Source organism: Heterodontus francisci, chromosome 22 (assembly GCF_036365525.1).
Source record: "Heterodontus francisci isolate sHetFra1 chromosome 22, sHetFra1.hap1, whole genome shotgun sequence".
In the NCBI taxonomy this organism is placed as follows: Eukaryota; Metazoa; Chordata; class Chondrichthyes; order Heterodontiformes; family Heterodontidae; genus Heterodontus; species Heterodontus francisci.
The window spans coordinates 37468771-37491043 of NC_090392.1; the positions used below are offsets into that span (position 1 = coordinate 37468771).

Below are 22273 nucleotides of genomic sequence, written 5' to 3' on the forward strand. Positions count from 1 at the left end.
GGAAAGAGCCCAGCTGAGTTGTTATTTGGATACAAAATATGCACCAAGATACTAGAGCTGAGGGACATTAGAGTTGATCAGAAGGTTTGAGATCATGCTGCGGAGAAAATGGTGCTGCAAAGTTTTTATGCAGACCACAGAAGGAGAGCTAGACAGTCTGATGTGATGCCAGGTAATGAAGTATTGCTGAGATGGGAGAGTCCGAGTAGGATGATTCCACCATGTTATCTCAAGCCGTGCACGGTTATTGCTAAGAAGGGAAACAGTGTGACCGTGCAGTCACCAGAAGGAGTATGGTGTAACAGAATTTTTTTATGCGTGAAAAACTATCATGGTGACAAAGACACAGTAACAGGTGAATCAGATGTAGGAGCTGAGGCAAAGCTGACATTTAGCAATCCAGATGTCCAAGCCACTGATGCTGTTGGCAAGCAGAGAGAGGAAATTCAGAGGGGGAAACATTGGTTCCAGTGGGGCTGACATTATCTAATCCTGACGTGGTGACCAGAGATCCTGAGACAACGGACAGACCAACGGTGCAAGAGGAGACCAACAAAAGGATATGACAAGTCCATGTTGTGATTATGTTATAAATAAAAAGGGTGCACACCGAACACTGCCCTTAACAGCAAATGTAACTGAAGACATTCATTTACTCAGTGAGTTAGGAAAATAATGATTTGTTGTTTAGTTACAAAATTTATTACAATATGTTTAGTAAGAGTTAGGATTAAAGCTACATACACCAAGCAGGAAAATCATGGACAGTTTTAGTCTGATGAGGGAATCATGACATTCTTCCATATGTGGGCTAGAGTATTAGAGACTGTGGGCTGGATTTTAAGGCCCCTCCACTGTCGGTGGGTAATGAAGATCGGTACAGCAAGGCCCGCCACTGACCCCGACGGTGGCAGGTCCTGTACCGATCTTGGCGGCGGCAGTAAGGTCTTGTGGCAGCTGCCCCGGCACTCGGTGACGGGACCACGGTTTCCATATATAAATTAATTTACATACTGGATTTAATGTAGGTCCCGTCACCTCCTTAATCGCCGCAATGACCTTTATTTGGGCCGCCAACAATGCCGTGCCTTCGAATCCCCATTCGGGGAAAGATGGCGCGACACCTGTGGGGAGGGGTGAGGAGGTTTTTTTTTCTCTTTGCGGGAGTGGGGAGCGGGGTGACAATGCTGCAGATTGGTCAGGGGAGGGGTTATGGGAAAGGGTAAAGGACAAAGGTGCTGAACATAGGGGGGGCGATGGGGGAAAGGTCAAATTTTTAATTTAGGAATTCCAGTGTGGAAAAGGGCAGGAATATTGTGAAATGCCATTGGTGGGGGAGGGGGGTGGGGGGGAATGCATGGAAAGGTCATATCATTCTTTTCTGCGAAACGTTAACTTACCTGGCCCTTTAAATTTGGAATGTACATTGAGGGCTGTAAGCCTTTTAAAAACGGCACAGGTGCCTGCACATTGGTGCGAACGTCATTGCCAGCGATGGCTTGCCCGTCCCCTTCACACCATTGCAGGGGGCAGGTGCTGCGGCATTTGAAGTCGCGGCAGCTCCGTGACGTGGTGCTCGTGCGCACGGGCCGCATTTTGTTACGTCCGTCGCTTACTTCGGCAGCAGAGTCTTAAAATGCAGCCCTATAGGGTTACTTGGAAGAGAAACTGAAAGTAACTTTGTGCTTTGGCGAAAACACCCGACCAGGGGACTGTTGTGAGGTCAGATAGGCGTATGTACTAGCAGTGAAGCTCTCCACCCTGCAATTCTCAGTATGAACAGGGTGGGATGTGTTTTGAGACGGGATGTCCCGGCTCTCCACCCTGGGATTCTCAGTATGTACAGGGTGGGATGTGTTTTGAGACAGGATGTCCCGGCTCTCCACCCTGGAATTCTCAGTATGAACAGGGTGGGATGTGTTTTGAGTCAGGATGTCCCGGCTCTCCACCCTGGAATTCTCAGTATGAACAGGGTGGGATGTGTTTTGAGTCAGGATGTCCCAGCTCTCCACCCTGGGATTCTCAGTATGAACAGGGTGGGATGTGTTTTGAGACAGGATGTCCCGGCTCTCCACCCTGGAATTCTCAGTATGAACAGGGTGGGATGTGTTTTGAGACGGGATGTCCCAGCTCTCCACCCTGGAATTCTCAGTATGAACAGGGTGGGATGTGTTTTGAGACGGGATGTCCCGGCTCTCCACCCTGGGATTCTCAGTATGTACAGGGTGGGATGTGTTTTGAGACGGGATGTCCCGGCTCTCCATCTTTAAACGGACAAGGAGCGGACCAGCTGGGCTGAATGTTGCTGCTTTATGACATCACTGCGTTGCCCAGTAACCAACCTCCCTGAGCCCTGCTCATTATGGGCTGTGTTTAGCTCAGCTCTGTTACAGAAAGGGAAACAGGAGAAGGATAGACATGGTTACACGCGACCTCGCCTCTGGCCTGTCGCCTCGGGACAGTTCTGACCTATCTACTGGTGGCTCATGGCTAACTGCGCAGCTGCAGCTTCCTCACTTTGAGCTGACTCTCCGGTTTGGATCTCCGCTAACTGTACCACACGAGCGACAGACTTACACCCTAACTATGGGTAGTAAAATAAAAGTACTCACCTGCCTGGTGCATCCAACCAACTGGTTCCTCAGTTGCTTGTGGGGACCCTGCTGACTACGCCAATTGTTGTGGAGATTTTAAAGACACTTGATGTGTCCAAGTCAGCTGTAAGTGAATCAAGCAGCAGTTTATTTTAAAAGTTTGCATATAGGGGAGTCCTCTCAGACCACTCTAAGAGGTGACTCAGAGTTATGTCGTTTTCCTCATGTATTTATACCATTTCTGTGACATTTCAACATGTACATAGTTACAGATAAATTAATCATGGAAGACCTGATCTTTTGCAAGCAGCGCCAGCAGTTTGTTTAAAGAAAGACGAACTTTGCTTTATCTGTCTTGACATCCACTGTATTGTCCAATCATCACCTAATCACAGCCTACTCTAACTAGCTTTTACTGCAAAACACATTTAAGTCTTTATACCAATTATAGCAATTTTCAATGCAAACTGACCAATATTTTAAATTGCTATATAAATTATACCAATTTTAGCCAAGCCGGATTACCCACCCCCACCCCCACCCATGTGCACCACTTCAGAAGAGAGGCTTTCATTATCAGGAGAGATTAGAGAAACTGGGGCTCTTTTCATTAGAACAAAGGATCATTGGAGAGCTGAGGGAGGAGTTCAAAATGTCATCAGGTAAATGAGGAAAAGCACTCCCAGGGCAGGTACAGCACGGGTTGGATACGGAGAAAAGTTCCCTCTACACTGTCCCATCAAACATTCCCTCAATAAGTTAGAAATTGATCCTGTATCACCTCCCATTAATCCAGGGCTCCATTCAGTTCGAATCCTTCTCCAAAGTGATTCCTGACAACGCAGCTGGCCACTGACGTCATCAGGCTGCGCCACGGTGTGCACTTGCACAGATGGGCTCCTGCTCTCTGCGCATGCGCTGCGTTCCGACTTACCAGGACTGGTTTGCGCATGCGCCGATGACGTCATCATGTGACGTGTGCATCTTCAGACAACGCGTCTGGTCAGCCTCTGCACATGCACTTTACACGTACAGCAATGCAACGCTAACTATTCACCCATGCGTCAAGCTCCGCTCCCGCCCTCTGCTCTCTCCGACCGCTCCGCGCCATCTTTAATCCTGGCAGCTGCCTGCAGTCGCAGACTGTGACGTTTTAGTGGCACATGCTGCATTTGCGCATGTGCCACTGCAGCGCCACCTAGCGGTAGCGTTGTCAGCAAATGCAGCCAGGAGCAATTCGTTCTCTCAGGGAGTCGTGAGTCTTTGGAATTCTCAAAATGTGGTGGAAGCAGAGTCTTTGAATATTTTTAAGGCAGAGGTAGGTAGATTCTTGATAAGCAAGGGGGTGGAAGGTTATTGGGGGTTGGCGGGAATGTGGAGTTGAGGTTGCAATCAGATCAGCCATGATCTTGTAGAATGGTGGAGCAGGCTCGAGCGGACAAGTAGCCTACTCCTGCTCCTAATTCGTATCTTTGTATGGTCCCACCGCATCATAGTCCAGCGGTTGTTCCCAGTCGTCGTCTTGTCTGCCATATTCAGACTTCTTTCTCTAGTCCTCCCCAGTCAATGTCATCATTATTGTCTTGGGATACAAGTCTCAGGCCTGGTGCCTGTATTGCAATTATTTTATTTTTCCTTTTCTCAATCTGATTTTTTACATGTTTACTGAGTCCTAAATAGCTACTGGTAACTATAATCTCAGAGCTCTGCAATCTCTCACCATTTAGATAATATGCTTATTTTTTATTCTTCCTGCCACAATGGACTATTTCACATTTTCCCACATTATACTCCATTTGCCAGATCTTTTCCCACTCACTTAACCTCACTCAAATAGTCGATTGGCAGTATAGAACTTGATATTGCTGAAAATAGAGACATTTTTTGAAGCTTTTCGTCTTGCACTCATCAGGACAATTTGCAAGAATACCAATGTTGGTATTAGGGCTGCCGTGCTTGCAAAACTCAAAACACAGTGTCCAACATTAGATGTGATTCCAAATTAGACAACAATTGCTAAATAATCCTCAGTGTACTAAGAATTACACTGACAACCAATTTAGGATTGTCAGTCTGGCACAAGTGTATTCATACACAGGACCTTGTTCTTTGTAGACAGAAAGAACATGTACACACATTGTGCCTGTTTCAGCTAAACAAAATAAGTAACAGCTATTCACTGGTTCATTCCTCAGGGCAATGCCTTGACCAATCAGAGTCAAGCTGCCTGGTTGAAATTTCAAACAAAGCTTGGCAGTTAACTATCAGTCACCATAAACTGGTGCATTCTCCATGGCAATGCCTCCACCAATCAGAGCCCACTTGCCAACCAATCAGCACTCTCTTCTCATACAGTATAAATTTGTTGTTTCCCTGACAATGGTATTCTTGCAAATTGTCCTGTTGAGTGCAAGACGAAAAGTTTCGACAAAATGTCTCTATTTTCAGCAATACAATCTATATCCCTTTGTGGCCACCTTATGCCCTCTTCACAACTTGCTTTCCTACCTATCTTTGTGTTGTGGGACAATCACCACATGAGGAGAATCAGGTACAGGTTCAATCAACTTATTTAAGTGTATGCAGGGAAAGATACTACCTCGGGCATTCCAAGGTAATACTCTGACTTTACATTCAGGAGCACAGGCATATCTTTGGCCTCCTTATCTCGAGAGACAATGGGTAAGCGCCTGGAGGTGGTCAGTGGTTTGTGGAGCAGCACCTGGAGTGGCTATAAAGGCCAATTCTAGAGTGACAGGCTCTTCCACAGGTGCTGCAGAAAAATTTGTTTGTCGGGGCTGTTACACAGTATATACTGTTCTTATCATACAGTGTGTTCAACCAGGGATGATTGATCATAAACTTTAATAAAAACAATGGTGATTGATTACGCATTCCGATGAGCACACTTCCTCAGCCTTATCAATACACGTACCAGATGGTTCCAAACTGTTGTCAACTGTGTCTTTTATCTCTCAGTTTCCCCTTATACCAACATTCCACAGGCACGGTTGATTACCGGGACTCGAGAGCCCCAGCTCCATCCTTCGCTCCCTTATCCTGACCTCCTCCCTAGCAGATTGTTTGTTCTATTCTATTCTAAACCTTATCATTAAATTCAGTTGAGATGTATTTCTAATTCTCAGCTTGTTTCTACTTATGAATACACCGTTATTAGTCTTTATCAATGCCCACTGCAGATGTCTCTAGCCTGGGTCTATTATTCTCTGTTTCACATTAGTCCAAACATTCCATAGTTTAATTTGCTTTATTGTAAAGTCTATACAGATCCCAGCTATCAACCTTTACTCCCTAATCCTGTAACAGCTTGACTGTCTTTCTCCCATCCTGCCTTATTCTGCTGGGCTGCCTTTCTAATTCACATTTCTTAATTCTGCTTAACCACTTCAGTCCCCACTATTGGCCCTTGGCCTAGCCCAAGATGGCCAACAGACCTGAACATTGATGTACTCAACTCTCTTTGCTCTCTGCCACTCATTGATGCTGGCCAGGTATCGAGCTTAGGTTTGCAAAGGCAATTGACTACACCGCCTGTATGGTTGGTCCTGCAGAAGGGGCTCATGAACAACCTTTTTAATTCCCGAGTTCTTGTATCCCCTTTATTACTGGTCTCACCGCGTGTGTCCTTCTGACCCTGTGGATTAAGCGCGTCAAATATACGACCATCACTACTTGGGCAATAACCAAGACGTGGGAGTCGATCCTGACCCAGGGGTTATCTGTATGTTTGAACCCCAATTCCATAATTCCTCCCACCATGTGGTGCCATTGATTTGTTCGACCTCTTCTTCCCGTGCTTCAGTCTTTTGTTGTAATATGTAATACACCCGATGTACCTGCTGTAACCCCTCACGTGGCTATGAGGTGTGTGGGTAATGGTGGGATAGAGTATGAGAACTGTCTCAAATACTGCGTGAGGTTTTCTTTTATGATGTCTGTGACCTGCAGGTTGACAGTTTCCCTTTTATATATCTCCACCAGTTCTACCTTTCCCACTCTCGCTGACTTGTGGGTGTATATACACCGTGCGATTATTTATAGGACAGGATCGGTTGTGTCCATTCTGATATTCTTGTTGTGTTGTAGTCAGACAATATCTCCCTTTCCCCACATATGCCACATGGGTGGGTTCCATCACTGCCCGTATCACTTCCCTTGTGCAATTGACTGCTGCATTAAACCCACATTGGGCCTCCTCAGTTATATATATATATCGGATGAGGACACACTACGGCAGAGGCTCCTATACTACACCTAACTAAAGTAGAACTTATCATTTTCCCTATAATTCTATGGCATATGGCGGTATGTTATATTTTATGTAATAATCTTCCCTTATTACCCCAAGGTTCTCTACTTCGTGGACTGGTGGTCTGAAGTGCATTTGTTTCAATGCAAGAAGTATAACATTTAAGGCAGATGAACTTAGAGCTTGGATTAGTACTTGGAACTATGATGTTGTTGCTTTTACAGAGACTTGGTTGAGGGAAGGACAGGATTGGCAGCGAAATATTCCGGGATTTAGAAGCTTCAGGCAGGATAGAGGGGGATGTAAAAGGGGTGGGGGAGTTGCATTACTGGTTAAGGAGAATGTCACAGCTGTACTGCGGGAGGACACCTCGGAGGGGTCATGCAGTGAGGCAATATGAGCTCAAGAATAGGAAGGGTGCAGTCACGATGTTGGGGGTTTACTACAGGCCTCCCAACAGCCAGCAGGAGGTAGAGGAGCAGATATGTAGACAGATTTTGGAAAGATGTAAAGGTAACAGGGTTGTAGTGGTGGGTGATTTTAACTTCCCCTATATTGACAGGGACTCACTTAGTGCTAAGGGCTTGGATGGGGCAGAATTTGTAAGGAGCATCCAGGAGGGCTTCTTGAAACAACATGTAGATAGTCCAACTAGGGAGGGGACCGTACTGGACCTGGTATTGGGGAATGAGCCCGGCCAGGTGGTCGAAGTTTCAGTCGGGGAGCATTTCGGGAACAGTGACCAAAATTCCGTAAGTTTTAAGGTACTTGTGGATAAGGATAAGAGTAGTCCTCGGGTGAAGGTGCTAAATTGGGGGAAGACTAATTATAACAATGTTAGGCAGGAACTCAAGAATTTAGTTTGGGGCGGCTGTTTGAGGGTAAATCAACATCTGACATGTGGGACAAAAACAAGAAATGCTGGATTCACTCAGCAGGTCTGGCAGCATCTGTGGAAAGAGAAGCAGAGTTAACGTTTCGGGTCAGTGACCCTTCTTCGGAACGAAGAAGGGTCACTGACCCGAAACGTTAACTCTGCTTCTCTTTCCACAGATGCTGCCAGACCTGCTGAGTGAATCCAGCATTTCTTGTTTTTGTTTCAGATTTCCAGCATCCGCAGTATTTTGCTTTTATTTTACTGACATGTGGGAGTCTTTCAAACGTCAGTTGATTAGAATCCAGGACCAGCATGTTCCTGTGAGGAAGAAGGATAAGTCTGGCAAGTTTCGGGAACCTTGGATAACACGGGATATTGTGAGCCTAGTCAAAAAGAAAAAGGAAGCAGTCATAAGGTCTGGAAGGCTGGGAACAGACAAAGCCCTTGAGGAATATAAAGACAGTAGGAAGGAACTTCAGCAAGGAGTCAGGAGGGCTAAAAGGGGTCATGAAAAGTCATTGGCAAACAGGTTTAAGGAGAATCCCAAGACTTTTTATATGTATATAAAGAGCAAGAGGGTAACCAGGGAAAGGGTTGGCCCACTCAAGGACAGAGGAGGGAATCTATGTGTGGAGCCAGAGGAAATGGGCGAGGTTCTAAATGAGTACTTTGCATCAGTATTCACCAAAGAGAAGGACTTGGTGGATGATGAGTCTAGGGAAGGGAGTGTGGATAGTCTGGTTCATGTCATTATCAAAAAGGAGCAGGTGTTGAGCGTCTTGCAAAGCATCAAGGTAGATAAGTCCCCAGGGCCTGATGGGATCTAACCCAGAATACTGAGGGAGGCAAGGGAGGAAATTGCTGGGGCCTTGACAGAAATCTTTGTATCCTCATTGGCTACAGGTGAGGTCCCAGAGGACTGGAGAATAGCCAATGTTGTTCCTTTGTTTAAGAAGGGTAGCAAGGATAATCCAGGAAATTACGGGCCAGTGAGCCTTACGTCAGTGGTAGGGAAATTATTGGAGAGGATTCTTCGGGACAGGATTTACTCCCATTTGGAAACAAATGAACTTATTAGCGAGAGACAGCATGGTTTTGTGAAGGGGAGGTCGTGTCTCACTAACTTGATTGAGTTTTAGTTTAGTTTAGAGATACAGCACTGAAACAGGCCCTTCGGCCCACCGAGTCTATGCTGACCATCAACCACCCATTTTTTTGAGGAAGTGACGAAGATGATTGATGAAGGAAGGGCAGTGGATGTTGTCTATATGGACTTCAGCAAATCCTTTGACAAGGTCCCTCATGGCAGACTGGTACAAAAGGTGAAGTCACACGGGATCAGAGGTGAGCTGGCAAGATGGATACAGAACTGGCTTGGTCATAGAAGACAGAGAGTAGCAGTAGAATGGTGCTTTTCTGAATGGAGGGCTGTGACTAGTGGTGTTCAGCAGCGATCTGTGCTGGGAGCTTTGCTGTCTGTATTATATATAAATGATTTGGAGGAAAATGTAGCTGGTCTGATTAGTAAGTTTGCGGAAGACACAAAGGTTGGTGGAGTTGCGGATAGTGATGAGGATTGTCAGAGGATACAGCAGGATATAGATCGGTTGGAGACTTGGGCGGAGAAATGGCAGATGGAGTTTAATCTGGACAAATGTGAGGTAATGCATTTTGGAAGATCTAATACAAGTGGGAAGTATACAGTAAATGGCAGAACCCTTAGGAGTATTGACAGGCAGAGAGATCTGGGTGTACAGGTCCACAGGTCACTGAAAGTGGCAACGCAGGTGGATAAGGAGGTCAAGAAGGCATATGGCATGCTTGCCTTCATTGGTCGGGGCATAGAGTATAAAAATTGGCAAGTCATGCTGCAGCTGTACAGAACTTTAGTTAGGCCACACTTAGAATATTGCGTGCAATTCTGGTCACACTACCAGAAGGACGTGGAGGCTTTGGAGAGGGTACAGAAGAGGTTTACCAGGATGTTGCCTGGTCTGGAGGGCATTAGCTATGAGGAGAGGTTGGATAAACTCGGATTGTTTTCACTGGAACGACGGAGGTGGAGGGGCGACATGATAGAGGTTTACAAAGTTATGAGCGGCATGGACAGAGTGGATAGTCAGAAGCTTTTTCCCAGGATGGAAGAGTCATCTACCACTAGGGGACATAGGTTTAAGGTGAGAGGGGCAAAGTTTAGAGGGGATGTGCGAGGCAAGTGCTTTACAGAGGGTGGTGAGTGCCTGGAACTTGCTGCCGGGGGAGGTGTTGGAAGCAGGTACGATAGCGACGTTTAAGAGGCATCTTGACAAATACATGAATAGGATGGGAATAGAGGGATACGGTCCCCGGAAGTGCAGAAGGTTTTAGTTTAGACAGGCATCAAGATCGGCGCAGGCTTGGAGGGCCGAATGGCCTGTTCCTGTGCTGTAATGTTCTTTGTTCTTTGTCTCCCAATGCTGAGTTTTCCCGAGTGCAGCCGATTGTTCTGGGATTACTGTTCTGTAGTTAGTGATGCTGCCGATCGTCATCTTAGTGGCGCTGCTAGCAGTCCATCTCGTTGTGTCACTGTGCTTATGCAGTATCGCCATCCACCCAATGACCTCCAATAAAACATTGACAGGAAAAGGGAAGAAGTGGAAAAGGGTTGTATTGATGCTACACCAGAAAACAGACATTTCCAGGCGTCTTGAAAAAGGTGATAAATGTAATGTGTTAATGAATGAATATAATGTTGGTTTGTCAACCATATACCACATCAAGGGTCAAAAATCTATCTTTCAAGATTCTACAGATTCTGGAAGGGTTCCTGCAGACTGGAAAGTAGAAAATGTAACCCCACTATTTAAGAAGGGAGTGAGAAAGAAAACTGAGAAGTACAGATCTGTTAGTTTGTCGGGAAAATGATGGAATCTATTGTAAAGCATGAGATAACTGGACACTTAGAAAGTAATGATATGATTGGGTAGAGCCAACATGGATTTGTGAAAGGGAAATCATGTTTGACAAACCTGTTGGGAGTTTTTTGAGGATGTTACTCTAGCATAGATAAAGGAGAACCAGTGGATGTGGTGTATTTGGGTTTTCAGAAGGCTTTTGATAAGCTCTCACACAGGTTAGTAAACAAAATTATTTATTTCTATTTAGAGATACAGCACTGAAACAGGCCCTTTGGCCCACCAAGTCTATGCCAACCATCAACCACCCATTTATACTAATCCTACATTAATCCCACAATTCTCCTACCACCTACCTACACTAGGGGCAATTTACAATGGCCAATTTACCTATCAACCTGCAAGTTTTTGGCTGTGGGAGAAAACTGGAGCACCCGGCGGAAACCCACAAGGTCACAGGGAGAACTTGCAAACTCCACACAGGTAGTACCCAGAATCGAACCCGGGTCGCTGGAGCTGTGAGGCTGCGGTGCTAGCTACTGCGCTGCCCACACAAAAGAGTACATGGGATTGGGGGTAATATACTGCAATAGATTGAGAATTGGTTAACAGACAAAAGTAAGAGATTAGGAATAAATGGGTCATTCTCAGGATGGCAGGCTGTTACTAGTGGGCTACCGCAAGGATTAGTGCTTGGCCCACAGCTGGTTACAATCTACATAAATGACTTGGCTATGGGGACCAATTGTAATATTTCCAAATTTGCAGATGACACAAAACTAGGAGGAAATGTAAGTTGTGAGGAGGATACAAGTGGACTTCAAGGGGATTTGGACAGGCTAAGTGAATGGGCAAGAACATGGCAGATGGAATATAATGTTAATAAGTGTGAAGTTATCTACTTTGGTAGAAAAAACAGAAAGGCAGAGTATTTCTTAAATGGCGAGAGGTTGGGAAGTGTTGATGTCTGGAGACCTGGGTGTCCTTGTTCATGAGTCACTAAAAGTTAGGTGCAGCAAGCAATTAACAGGGCAAATGGTATGTGCGCCTTCATTGCAAGAGGATTTGAGTACAGGAGTAAAGATGTATTGTATAAAGCATGGTGAGACCACATCTGGAGTATTGCGTACAGTTTTGGTCTCATCTAAGGAAGGATATACTTGCCAACGGAGGTTCACCAGACTAATCCTTGGGATGGCGGGATTGTCCTATGAGGAGAGATTGCAGAATCTGGGCCTGTATTCTCCAGAGTTTCGAAGAATGAGAGGTGATCTCATTGAAACTTACAAAATTCCTACAAGGCGTCACAGGGTGGATGTGGATAGGATGTTTCCTCTGGCTGGTGAGTCTAGAACAAGGGGAGACAGTCTCAGAATAAGGGATAGGCCATTAAAGACTGAAATGAGGAGGAATTTCTTTACTCAGAGGACGGTGAATCTGTGGAATTCTCTATCCCAGAGGGCTGTGGAAGCTCAATTGTTGAGCATGTTCAAGACAGAAATCAATAGATTTCTGAATACTAATGACATCAAGGGATATGGGGATAGTGGGTAAAAATGGCACAGAGGTAGATGATCAGCCATGATCTGTTGGAATGGCTGAGCAGGCTCAATGGGCCGAATGGCCTACTCCTGCTCCTATTTCCTATGATCCTATAAAAAGACCAGTTGTTGCTATTCTTTGCTCGTTCTGAGACTAATAAAGCTGTTGAACTCTACATAGACCTAAATTAGAGCAGCTAGACTGTATATTGTACGAATGGTTTCCATTGAAACGTTCTTAGGGTGCCCCAGTCTCAGGTCCAATGCTCGTTGTAATGATAAAAGACTTTCATGAACAAATGTGTGCATTTTCCAATGGATGGCTTTCTTGTTTTAAACGGCAGCATGGCATAAGAAGGCTAGATGTAACCGGTAAACAAAAAATCAGCTGACTATGAGGCTGCAGGAGTGTACTGTGATTTTTTTCAACAAATTAATTGCTGAACATGATTCATCAGAACAAATTTATAAGAAGAAACAGATGAAACAGGCCTATTTTGCTGCTGTTTACCTCATTCTACACTAGCTAGTGCAAGTGAATCTCGTGCTGCAGGTTGTAAGCAAAATAAAGACAGAATAACTGTTTGCATGTGCTAATGCGGCAGGAATGCACCAAGTGAAGTTTTTGGCGACTGGCAAATATAATCGGCCTGGAGCATTTAAACGTGTAAATTATTTACCTGTTGATTACAAAGCATAAAGTAAAGTAATGTCTTTGTTATCCATGCATTTTCTTCTGATTGGTTTCACTATGTTTATGTCTTCCTTTCTTCTTCTTTGGCCTCCTTGTCTCGGGAGACAATGGGTAAGCGCCTGGAGGTGGTCAGTGGTTTGTGGAGCAGCACCTGGAGTGGCTATAAAGGCCAATACTAGAGTGACAGGCTCTTCCACAGGTGCTGCAGAAAAATGTTTGTCGGGGCTGTTACACAGTTGGCTCTCCCCTTGCGCTTCTGTCTTTTTTCCTGCCAACTGCTAAGTCTCTTCGACTCGCCACACTTTAGCCCCACCTTTATGGCTGCCCGCCAGCTCTGGCGATCGCTGGCAACTGACACCCACGACTTGTGATCAATGTCACAGGACTTCATGTCGCATTTGCAGACGTCTTTAAAGCGGAGACATGGGCGGCCGGTGGGCGATACCAGTGGCGAGCTCACTGTACAATGTCTCTTTGGGGATCCTGCCAGGACAGCATGAAAGAACATTTTAGAAAAACACGAAAACCTGACTATAGCAAAGCTATTTTTTTATTAGACAATTGTTGAGCTCAGCCTCATGAATCAAAGTTTGTGTCCAGTAATATTTTTAACATCTTCCTGGCTGGCAACATTATCTCATTGATTCAACCAATGGACCAGGGCGTCATCCAGAATATGAAATGTTTTTACAGGAGATTTCTCCTAAGCAAGTTAATCAATCATTGAAGGCACAATCCAAAACTTTCAATCAAATTATAACATTAAAGATGCAATTTTCAAGGTGGATTGTGCATGGAATTCTGTTAAAGGTGAAACATTAATGAAGTCTTGGAGAAAACTGTGACCCAGTGTTATGTTTGCAGAATTGTCCACTGATGAAGAGGAATTTGAAGGCTTTAATGTTTACCATTAAAAAAAAATCACAAATTCTTGACTTGCTGAGGGATGTTCCTTCTACAAACACAATCAAGCAGCTCAGTGAAAATGATGTGAAGATTGAGCTGAAGCTGAAAAGGATGTTGAAGTGACACATGTTAGTGATGTGGAAATAATAGTGTCCGGAATCCTGAGAAGTCTAAGGAAACTGAAGACAACTCTGCAGACGATGATTTTAGTGAAGAACAGAAAATAACGTGGGCTAATGCTGCTTCAGTATTTTATACATTAATCAATGTGCTGAAAGGCAGACTTGTTACTCTGCACAAGAGTTTATGCAACTACATATTTTGCACTCTACTTTCATGCAAAAAGACATGAGACAAGTTGGCAAAGTGATATCGGAAATCTTTTCAAGGAAGCTCCCAGGACTTGCCAAAGGCTCAATACAGATTCTGTCTCATCACCTTCTACATCTAGTGCTTCAGTGTAATTTACACATTAAGTTTACTGTTCCTCAATGTTCTATGCATCATTACTGCCTCATGATTTCTATATTGTACATCTCCTTGTTCTTTGCAAAGAAATCATTTCTCTTAAAATTAAAACTCTTGCTTGTATTGCCTAGGTAGCATGACTTGATTAACTGGAATTTGATTACCCGGCACCTCTCAGGTCCGGCACATGCTGGATAACAAAGTTTTTACTGTACCACAAAAAACAAAGGACCTGGTACTGAGCCCTGTAGAACTCCACTGGAAACAGGCTTCCAGTCATGGTTCAGTTCTGGATGTGATTAACAGCAGCAATAAGAGCAGAATCCAACCCCTGCAGTTATATGTGGAATCGCTGGTGTGTCAGCAAGTGGGATGACTGAGTGATTCCTTTCCCACACACTGAGCAAGTAAAAGTCCTCTCCGCAGTGTGAACCTGCTGTGTGTCAACAGGTGGGAGGACTGAGTGAATCCTTTCCCACACAATGAGCAGGTGAACAGCCTCTCCCCAGCATGAGTTCATTGGTGAGGCAGTAAATCCTTTTTACTTTCAAATCTCTTCTCAGTCAGAAAATTGAAAAGGTCGGTCATCAATGTGAACAAGTTGGTGTTCATTGAGGTGGGATAACCAAGTGAATCCCTTCCCACACACACAGCAGGTAAAAAGCCTCTTCCTAGTATGAACTCGCTGGTGTCTCAGCAGGGCAGATGAGTGAGCGAATCTCTTCCCACACTCTGAGCAGGTAAACGGCCTTTCCCCAGTGTGAGTGCGTTGATGTGTCTCTAGATCCCTTTTGCTTTTAAATCTCTTCTCACAGTCAGAACATGTAAACGGTCTCTCTCCAGTGTGAACTCGCTGGTGTTTCAGCAGGTTGGATGACTGAGTAAATCCCTTCCCACACTCAGAGCAGGTGAACGGCCTCTCCCCAGTATGAATTCGTTGGTGTGTCAGAAGGCTGGATAAATGAGTGAATCCCTTTCCACACATAGAGCAGGTGAATGGCTTCTCCCCTGTGTGAGTGCGCTGGTGTGCCATCAAATCCTTTGTACTTTTAAATCTCTTCTCACAGTCAGAACATGTAAATGGTCTCTTATCAGTGTGAACAAGTCGGTGTTTCAGCAGGTTGGATGACAGAGTGAATCCTTTCCCACACTCAGAGCAGATGAATGGCCTCTCTCCAGTGTGAACTCGCTGGTGTATGTAGAGGCTGGATGAACAAGTAAATCCCTTCCCACACACTGAGCAGGTGAACGGCCTCTCCCCAGTGTGAGAGCGTTGGTGTGTCTGCAGATCCCTTGTGCTTTTAAAGCTCTTCTCACAGTCAGAGCATTTAAACGGTCGCTCCCCAGTGTGAACTCGCTGGTGTGTATTGAGGCTGGATGAACATGTAAATCCCTTCTCACACACGGAGCAAGTGAACGGCCTCTCCCCAGTGTGAGTGCGTTGGTGTGTCTGTAGATCGCTTGTGCTTTTAAAGCTCTTCTCACAGTCAGAGCATTTAAATGGTCGCTCCCCAGTGTGAACTCGCTGGTGTGTATAGAGGCTGGATGAAGATGCAAATCCATTCCCACACACTGAGCAGGTGAACGGCCTCTCCCCAGTGTGAGTGCGTTGGTGTGTCTGTAGATCCCTTGTGCTTTTAAAGCTCTTCTCACAGTCAGAACATTTAAACGGTCGCTCCCCAGTGTGACCTCGCTGGTGTTCAGTGAGGATGGATGACTTAGCGAATCCCTTCCCACACACTGAGCAGGTGAACGGCCTCTCCCCAGTGTGACTGCGTCGATGAGTTTCCAACTGGGATGGGTAATTGAATCGCTTCCCACAATCCCCACATTTCCATGGTTTCTCCATGGTGCAGGTGTCCTTGTGTCTCTCCAGGTTGGACTATCAGTTGAAGCCTCATCCACACACAGAACACGTGTACGGTTTCTCCCCGCTGTGAATATTTTTCAGGCTGTGTAACTGGTTAAAGCTCTTTCCACAGTCAGTGCACTGGAACACTCTCACTCGGCTGCGTGTGTCTCGATGCTTTTCCAGTCACACTGATCCTTGAAATCTTTTCCCACAGGCAGAACTGACACACATTTCTCCTTCCACATTTAAAGCCTGTTGATATTCAGGTCCTGATCAATCGAGTGACTGTCAGTTTTTGAGGTGACATGGTTTCAGTCTGCAGATCCTTTTTTTCTAATACCCTGTAAAAGGAGTTCACAGAAGTCATCACTGTCAGTACAGGATAGAAATTCAGAAGAGACAAACATTTCTCTTGGTTTGAGTTTGCTGTGTGTAAATCCTCTAAGCCTCTGTAAAAGGAGTTTACAAAAGTCATCTCTGTCAGTTCAGGACAGAAATTCACAACATTCTCTCCTCCAGCTTCCTGGCCCAGGATGGCCACGCATGCGCCCTGCTGCACATTGCCCTGAGGAGTGGCAGTATAGTCTAACACTCACAGCAGCCTACAATTCACCTACATTACCAGGAGAGGGAGAAAGTTTAGAAACACTCATCAACACAAACTCCAGTAAAACACCCCAGGAAGAAAAGGAGCAGCAGTGTCTGCCCTGATAATCTCTCCCCCCACCCCAAGACCTGTCAGTTAAACCCCCCACTCCTCCCAGTCCACAGCTCAACCTAGCAGCTTGGAGGTTCCTGCACCTTGAGCCAGCCCTGCACAGTCAAGGGGAGTCTTTGCAGAACTAGGGAGCGGGGACCCCTGGCCCTGTCCCAACTGGTTCCTTCCTCCCCGCTCCCAGGCCCCTTTATAACTGAGCTAAGTTTCCTTTTCAGTTTCGTCCTTTGATACAGTTTATTAATCCTTAGTACCTCTAAAAGAGCTGGAAACTTGGGCCTGTCAGCAGGAGAAGCCCCGCAGCTGCCACCCCACTCAGTGTAAACACGGGACTGGCAGCTTCATATCGGGGGTGTTGAATGTGGCACCTGGAGGTTATTCAACAGGTTTACCTTGTGTATCTGAAGCTTCCCCACTCACCCAGTTCCCATTTCTCCTCCATTTACAGACGCTCCCTGACCAGTCTTTCATTTCTACTTCATTTACAGACGCTCCCTGACCAGTCTTTCATTTCTGCTCTATTTAGAGACGCTCCCTGCCTCTCCTGGCTTTCGGTTGAGATTCAGGCCTGAGAGAAGATTTTTAGATTTTAGAGATACAGCACTGAAACAGGCCCTTCGGCCCACCGAGTCTGTGCCGACCATTAACCACCCATTTATACTAATCCTACACTAATCCCATATTCCTATCACATCCTCACCTGTCCCTATATTCCCCTACCACCTACCTATACTAGCGGCAATTTATAATGGCCAACTCACCTATCAACCTGCAAGTCTTTTGGTTGTGGGAGGAAACCAGAGCACCCGGAGAAAACCCACGCAGACACAGGGAGAACTTGCAAACTTGAACCCAGGTCGCTGGAGCTGAGAGGCTGCGATGCTAACCACTGTGCCGCAGCTGGGGACTGATCTTACTGTCTGTTGTGATCTCACTCCAGTCTCCTCACTCAGTGTATCTGCAGCCTGAGAGCCCCAGGCTTTATTGACCCACCTCCCTCTTACCTGCTGCAACCGCGCTCTCCGCCTGAGCCCCTCCCTGCCGGCCGCGTACGCTCAGCTCACTCCAGCCACCCGCCTGAGTGACGGTAGCTCAGGACCAATAGGAAGAGCGGTGGCGTGGGTGGGGGGGGGACAGAGCGGGCGGAAGTCCTCCAACCAATCGGAACAAGTGAGCGACGGGGTTCGCGGCGAGGAGTGAACGGGGCCGCTCCCAGTCCTCCAGTCACGCCCCCCCTTGTTATTGGTCCGGAGCTGCCGTCAATCACCCAGACAGTGTGAGCTGCCCGGTGAGAGGTCGTTGGCTTCGCTTGACGAGTGCGCAGGCGTATTGCGAATGTGTTTGGAGCATGCGCAGTGCGAGTGATGGCGGTGGAGTGATGCTTGTGCTTCGCATCTGCTGCCGGTAAGAACATAGAACATAGAACATACAGCACAGAACAGGCCCTTCGGCCCACAATGTTGTGCCGATCCTTTGTCCTCTGTCAAGGACAATTTAATCTATACCCCATCATTCTCCTTTATCCATATACCTATCCAAAAGCCTTTTGAAAGTCCCTAAAGTTTCTGACTCAACAACTTCCCCGGGCAAGGCATTCCATGCCTCGACCACTCTCTGGGTAAAGAACCTTCCCCTGACATCCCCCTTATATCTCCCACCCTTCACCTTAAATTTATGACCCCTTGTAACGCTTTGCTCCACCCGGGGAAAAAGTTTCTGACTGTCTACCCTATCTATTCCCCTGATCATCTTATAAACCTCTATCATGTCACCCCTCATCCTTCTCCTTTCTAATGAGAAGAGGCCTAGAATGTTCAGCCTTTCCTCGTAAGACTTATTCTCCATTCCAGGCAACATCCTGGTAAATCTCCTCTGCACCCTCTCCAAGGCTTCCACATCCTTCCTAAAATGAGGCGACCAGAACTGCACACAGTACTCCAAATGAGGCCTTACCAAGGTCCTGTACAGCTGCATCATCACCTCACGGCTCTTAAATTCAATCCCTCTGCTAATGAACGCTAACACCCCATATGCCTTCTTCACAGCCCTATCCACTTGAGTTGCAACTTTCAATGATCTATGCACATAGACCCCAAGGTCTCTCTGCTCCTCCACATGCCCAAGAACCCTACCGTTAACCCAGTATTTTGCATTCATGTTTGTCCTTCCAAAATGGACGACCTCACACTTTTCAGGGTTAAACTCCATCTGCCACTTTTCAGCCCAGCACTGCAACCTATCCAAGTCCCTTTGCAGACGACAATAGCCCTCCTCGGTATCCACAACTCCACCAACCTTTGTATCATCTGCAAATTTACTGACCCACCCTTCGACTTCCTCATCCAAGTCGTTAATAAAAATCACAAACAGGAGAGGACCCAGAACTGATCCCTGCGGCACGCCACTGGTAACTGGGCTCCAGGCTGAGTATTTACCATCAAAGACCACTCTCTGCCTTCTATCAGTTAGCCAATTCTTAATCCAACTGGCCACATTCCCCACTATCCCATGCCTCCTGACTTTCTCCATAAGTCTACCATGGGGGACCTTATCAAATGCCTTACTAAAATCCATGTACACCACATCCACTGGTTTACCCTCATCCACTTGCTTGGTCACCTGCTCAAAGAATTCAATCAGGCTTGTGAGGCAAGACCTACCCCTCACAAAACCGTGCTGACTGTCCCGAATCAAGCAGTGTCTTTCCAGATGCTCAGAAATCCTATCCCTCAGCACCTTTTCCATCAACTTGCCTACCACCGAAGTAAGACTAACTGGCCTGTAATTCCCAGGGTTGTTCCTATTCCCTTTCTTGAACAGGGGCACAACATTTGCCACCCTCCAATCACCTGGTACCACCCCCGTCAGCAGAGAAGATGAAAAGATCATTGCCAGCGGCTCTGCAATTTCATCCCTTGCTTCCCATAACATCCTTGGATATACCCCGTCAGGCCCGGGAGACTTGTCTATCTTCAAGTTATTCAAAAACCCCAACACATCTTCCCTCCTAACGAGCACTTCCTCGAGCTTACCAGTCTGTTTCACACCGTCCTCTTCAGTAATACACCCCTTCTCATTCTTAAATACCGAAGAGAAGTACTCATTCAAAACCTCACTTATCTCTTCCGGCTCAACACACAGTCTCCCGCTATTGTCCTTGACCGGACCTACGGTCCCCCTAGTCATCCTCATATTTCTGACATACGCGTAAAAGGCCTTGGGGTTTTCTTTTATCCTACCCGCCAAGCATTTTTCATGCCCTCTCTTAGCTCTCCTAATCCCTTTCTTCAGATCCTTCCTGGCCATCTTGTATCCCTCCAGAGCTATGCCTGTGCCCTTTTTCCTCAACTTTATATACGCATCCTTCTTCTTCCTAACAAGACTCTCAACCTCTCTTGTCAACCACGGTTCCCTCACATGACCATCCCTTCCCTGTCTGACAGGGACATGCTTATCAATGGCCCCTACTATCTGCTCCTTGAAAAAGTTCCACATTTCGACCGTGCCCTTCCCTGCCAGCATATGCTCCCAACTTATGCTCCTCAGTTCCTGCCTGACAGCATCATATCTACCCTTCCCCCAATTGTAAACCTTGCCCTGTTGCACATACCTATCCCTCTCCATTACCACAGTGAATGCTACAGAATTGTGATCACTATCTCCAAAGTGCTCGCCCACCAACAGCTCTATCACTTGCCCTGGTTCATTACCTAGTACCAAATCCAATATTGCCTCCCCTCTGGTCGGGCAGTCTACATACTGAGTCAGAAAAGCTTCCTGGACATACTGCACAAACACTACCCGTGGCGTCGGGGCGGAGAGTGCTGTGAGGCCGGTGGGCGGGGAGGCATCAGAAACTCCCGGCCTCAACAGCCCTTTAAGAAGCTCCCGCTCGCGCGTTTGCACCGAGCAGGCGGCAGCTGTGGGGCTTCTCCCGCTAACAGGCTCAGGTTAATGGCCGCCAGATTTCCAGCTCTTTTGGAGGAAGTAAGGAATAAACTGTAACATCAAAGGGCAAAACTTTAAAGGAAACTCATCAGTTTTAAAGGGTCCTGGGGGAGGGGAGGGAGGAACCATTTGGGACACAGCACAGGACTAGAGGTTCCCCCCTCCCTTGTTCCATAAAGACTCCCCTTGGACTGGTCCACACATAGATCCAAAGAAAAGTTACAGCACAGAAGAGGCCATTCAGCCCATCGTGTCTGCACCAGCTGGAAAATATAAGCGCCCATTCTAATCCCACCTTCCAGCACCTGGTCTGTCGCCTTGCGGATTACAGCACTTCAGTTGCAGGTCCAGGTACCTTTTAAATGAGTTGAGCGTTCTTGGCTCCACCTCCGATCCGGGCAGCGAATTTCAGACACCCACCATCCTGGGGTGCAATGTTCAGCACCATTCGTGACTCCTCAGATACTGAAGCAGTCCGTGTAGAAATGCAGCAAGACCTGGACAATATCCAGGCTTGGGCCGATGAGCGGCAAGTAACATTCGTGCCACACAAGTGCCAGGCAATGACCATCTCCAACAAGAGAGAATCTAACCATCTCCCCTTGACATTCAACGACATTACCATCGCTGAATCCCCCACTATCAACATCCTAGGGGCTACCATTGACAAGAAACTGAACTGGAGTAGCCATATAAATTCCGTGGCTACAAGAGCAGGTCAGAGGCTAGGAATCCTGAGGCGAGGAACTCACCTCCTGACTCCCCAAAGCCTGTCCACCATCTACAAGGCAGAAGTCAGGAGTGTGATGGAATACTCTCCACTTGCCTGGATGGAAGCTTGACATCATCCAGGACAAAGCAGCCCGCTTGATTGGCACCCCATCTACAAACATTCACTCCCTCCACCACCGACGTACAGTGGCAGCACTGCGTACCATCTACAAGATGCACTGCAGAAATGCACCAAAGCTCCTTAGACAGCACCTTCCAAATCTGCAACCTCTACCAACTAGAAGGAAAAGGGCAGCAAATACATGGGAACACCACCACCTGCAAGTTTCCCTCCAAGTCACACACCATCCTGACTTGGAACTATATCGCCGTTCCTTCACTGTTGCTGGGTCAAAATCCTGGAACTTCCTTCCTAACAGCACTGTGGGTATACCTACCCCAAATGGACTGCAGCGGTTCAAGAAGGCAGCTCACCACCACCTTCTCAAGGGCAATTAGGGATGGGCAATAAATGCTGGCCTGGCCAGTGATGCCTACATCCCATGAATGAATAAAAAAAAACAAATCCTCTGGGTGAAAACGTTTATCCTCATGTCCCTTCTAATACTCCTACCAATCACCTTAAATCTGTGCCCTCTTGAAAATTGACACCTCTGCTAGGGGAAACAGGGCCTTCCTGTCTACTCTATACACCCCTTATAATTTTGTACACATAAATTAATTCACCCCTCGGCCTTCTCTGTTCTAAGGAAAACAACCCTAGCCTATCCAAGCTTTGTTTA

At 46.5% G+C, this 22273-nt stretch overlaps 1 protein-coding gene and 1 pseudogene across 2 annotated transcripts; one reads left to right on the forward strand and one right to left on the reverse strand.

The window, feature by feature from the left end:
- The first annotated feature begins 6914 nt into the window (after positions 1-6914).
- On the forward strand, positions 6915-12876 carry LOC137381537 (jerky protein homolog; annotated as a pseudogene).
- On the reverse strand, positions 10934-17898 carry LOC137381319 (zinc finger protein 229-like). 2 transcript variants are annotated; one of them, XM_068053707.1, is made up of 2 exons: positions 17816-17898; positions 10934-16437 (listed from the first exon to the last, which is right to left on the reverse strand). In XM_068053707.1, exon 2 carries the CDS (start codon positions 16091-16093, stop codon positions 14804-14806), a length of 1290 nt encoding a protein of 429 aa, XP_067909808.1. In that variant the 5' UTR covers positions 16094-16437; positions 17816-17898; the 3' UTR covers positions 10934-14803. The 2 variants fall into 2 exon arrangements, with proteins under 2 accessions (XP_067909808.1, XP_067909809.1); XM_068053708.1 differs by lacking the exon at positions 17816-17898 and adding an exon at positions 17573-17751.
- Positions 17899-22273: the final 4375 nt, after the last annotated feature.

Excerpts from the sequence above, each read along its gene's own strand:
- LOC137381319 (XM_068053707.1), bottom strand. The coding sequence starts at position 16,093 with ATGGAGAAACCATGGAAATGTGGGGATTGTGGGAAGCGATTCAATTAC.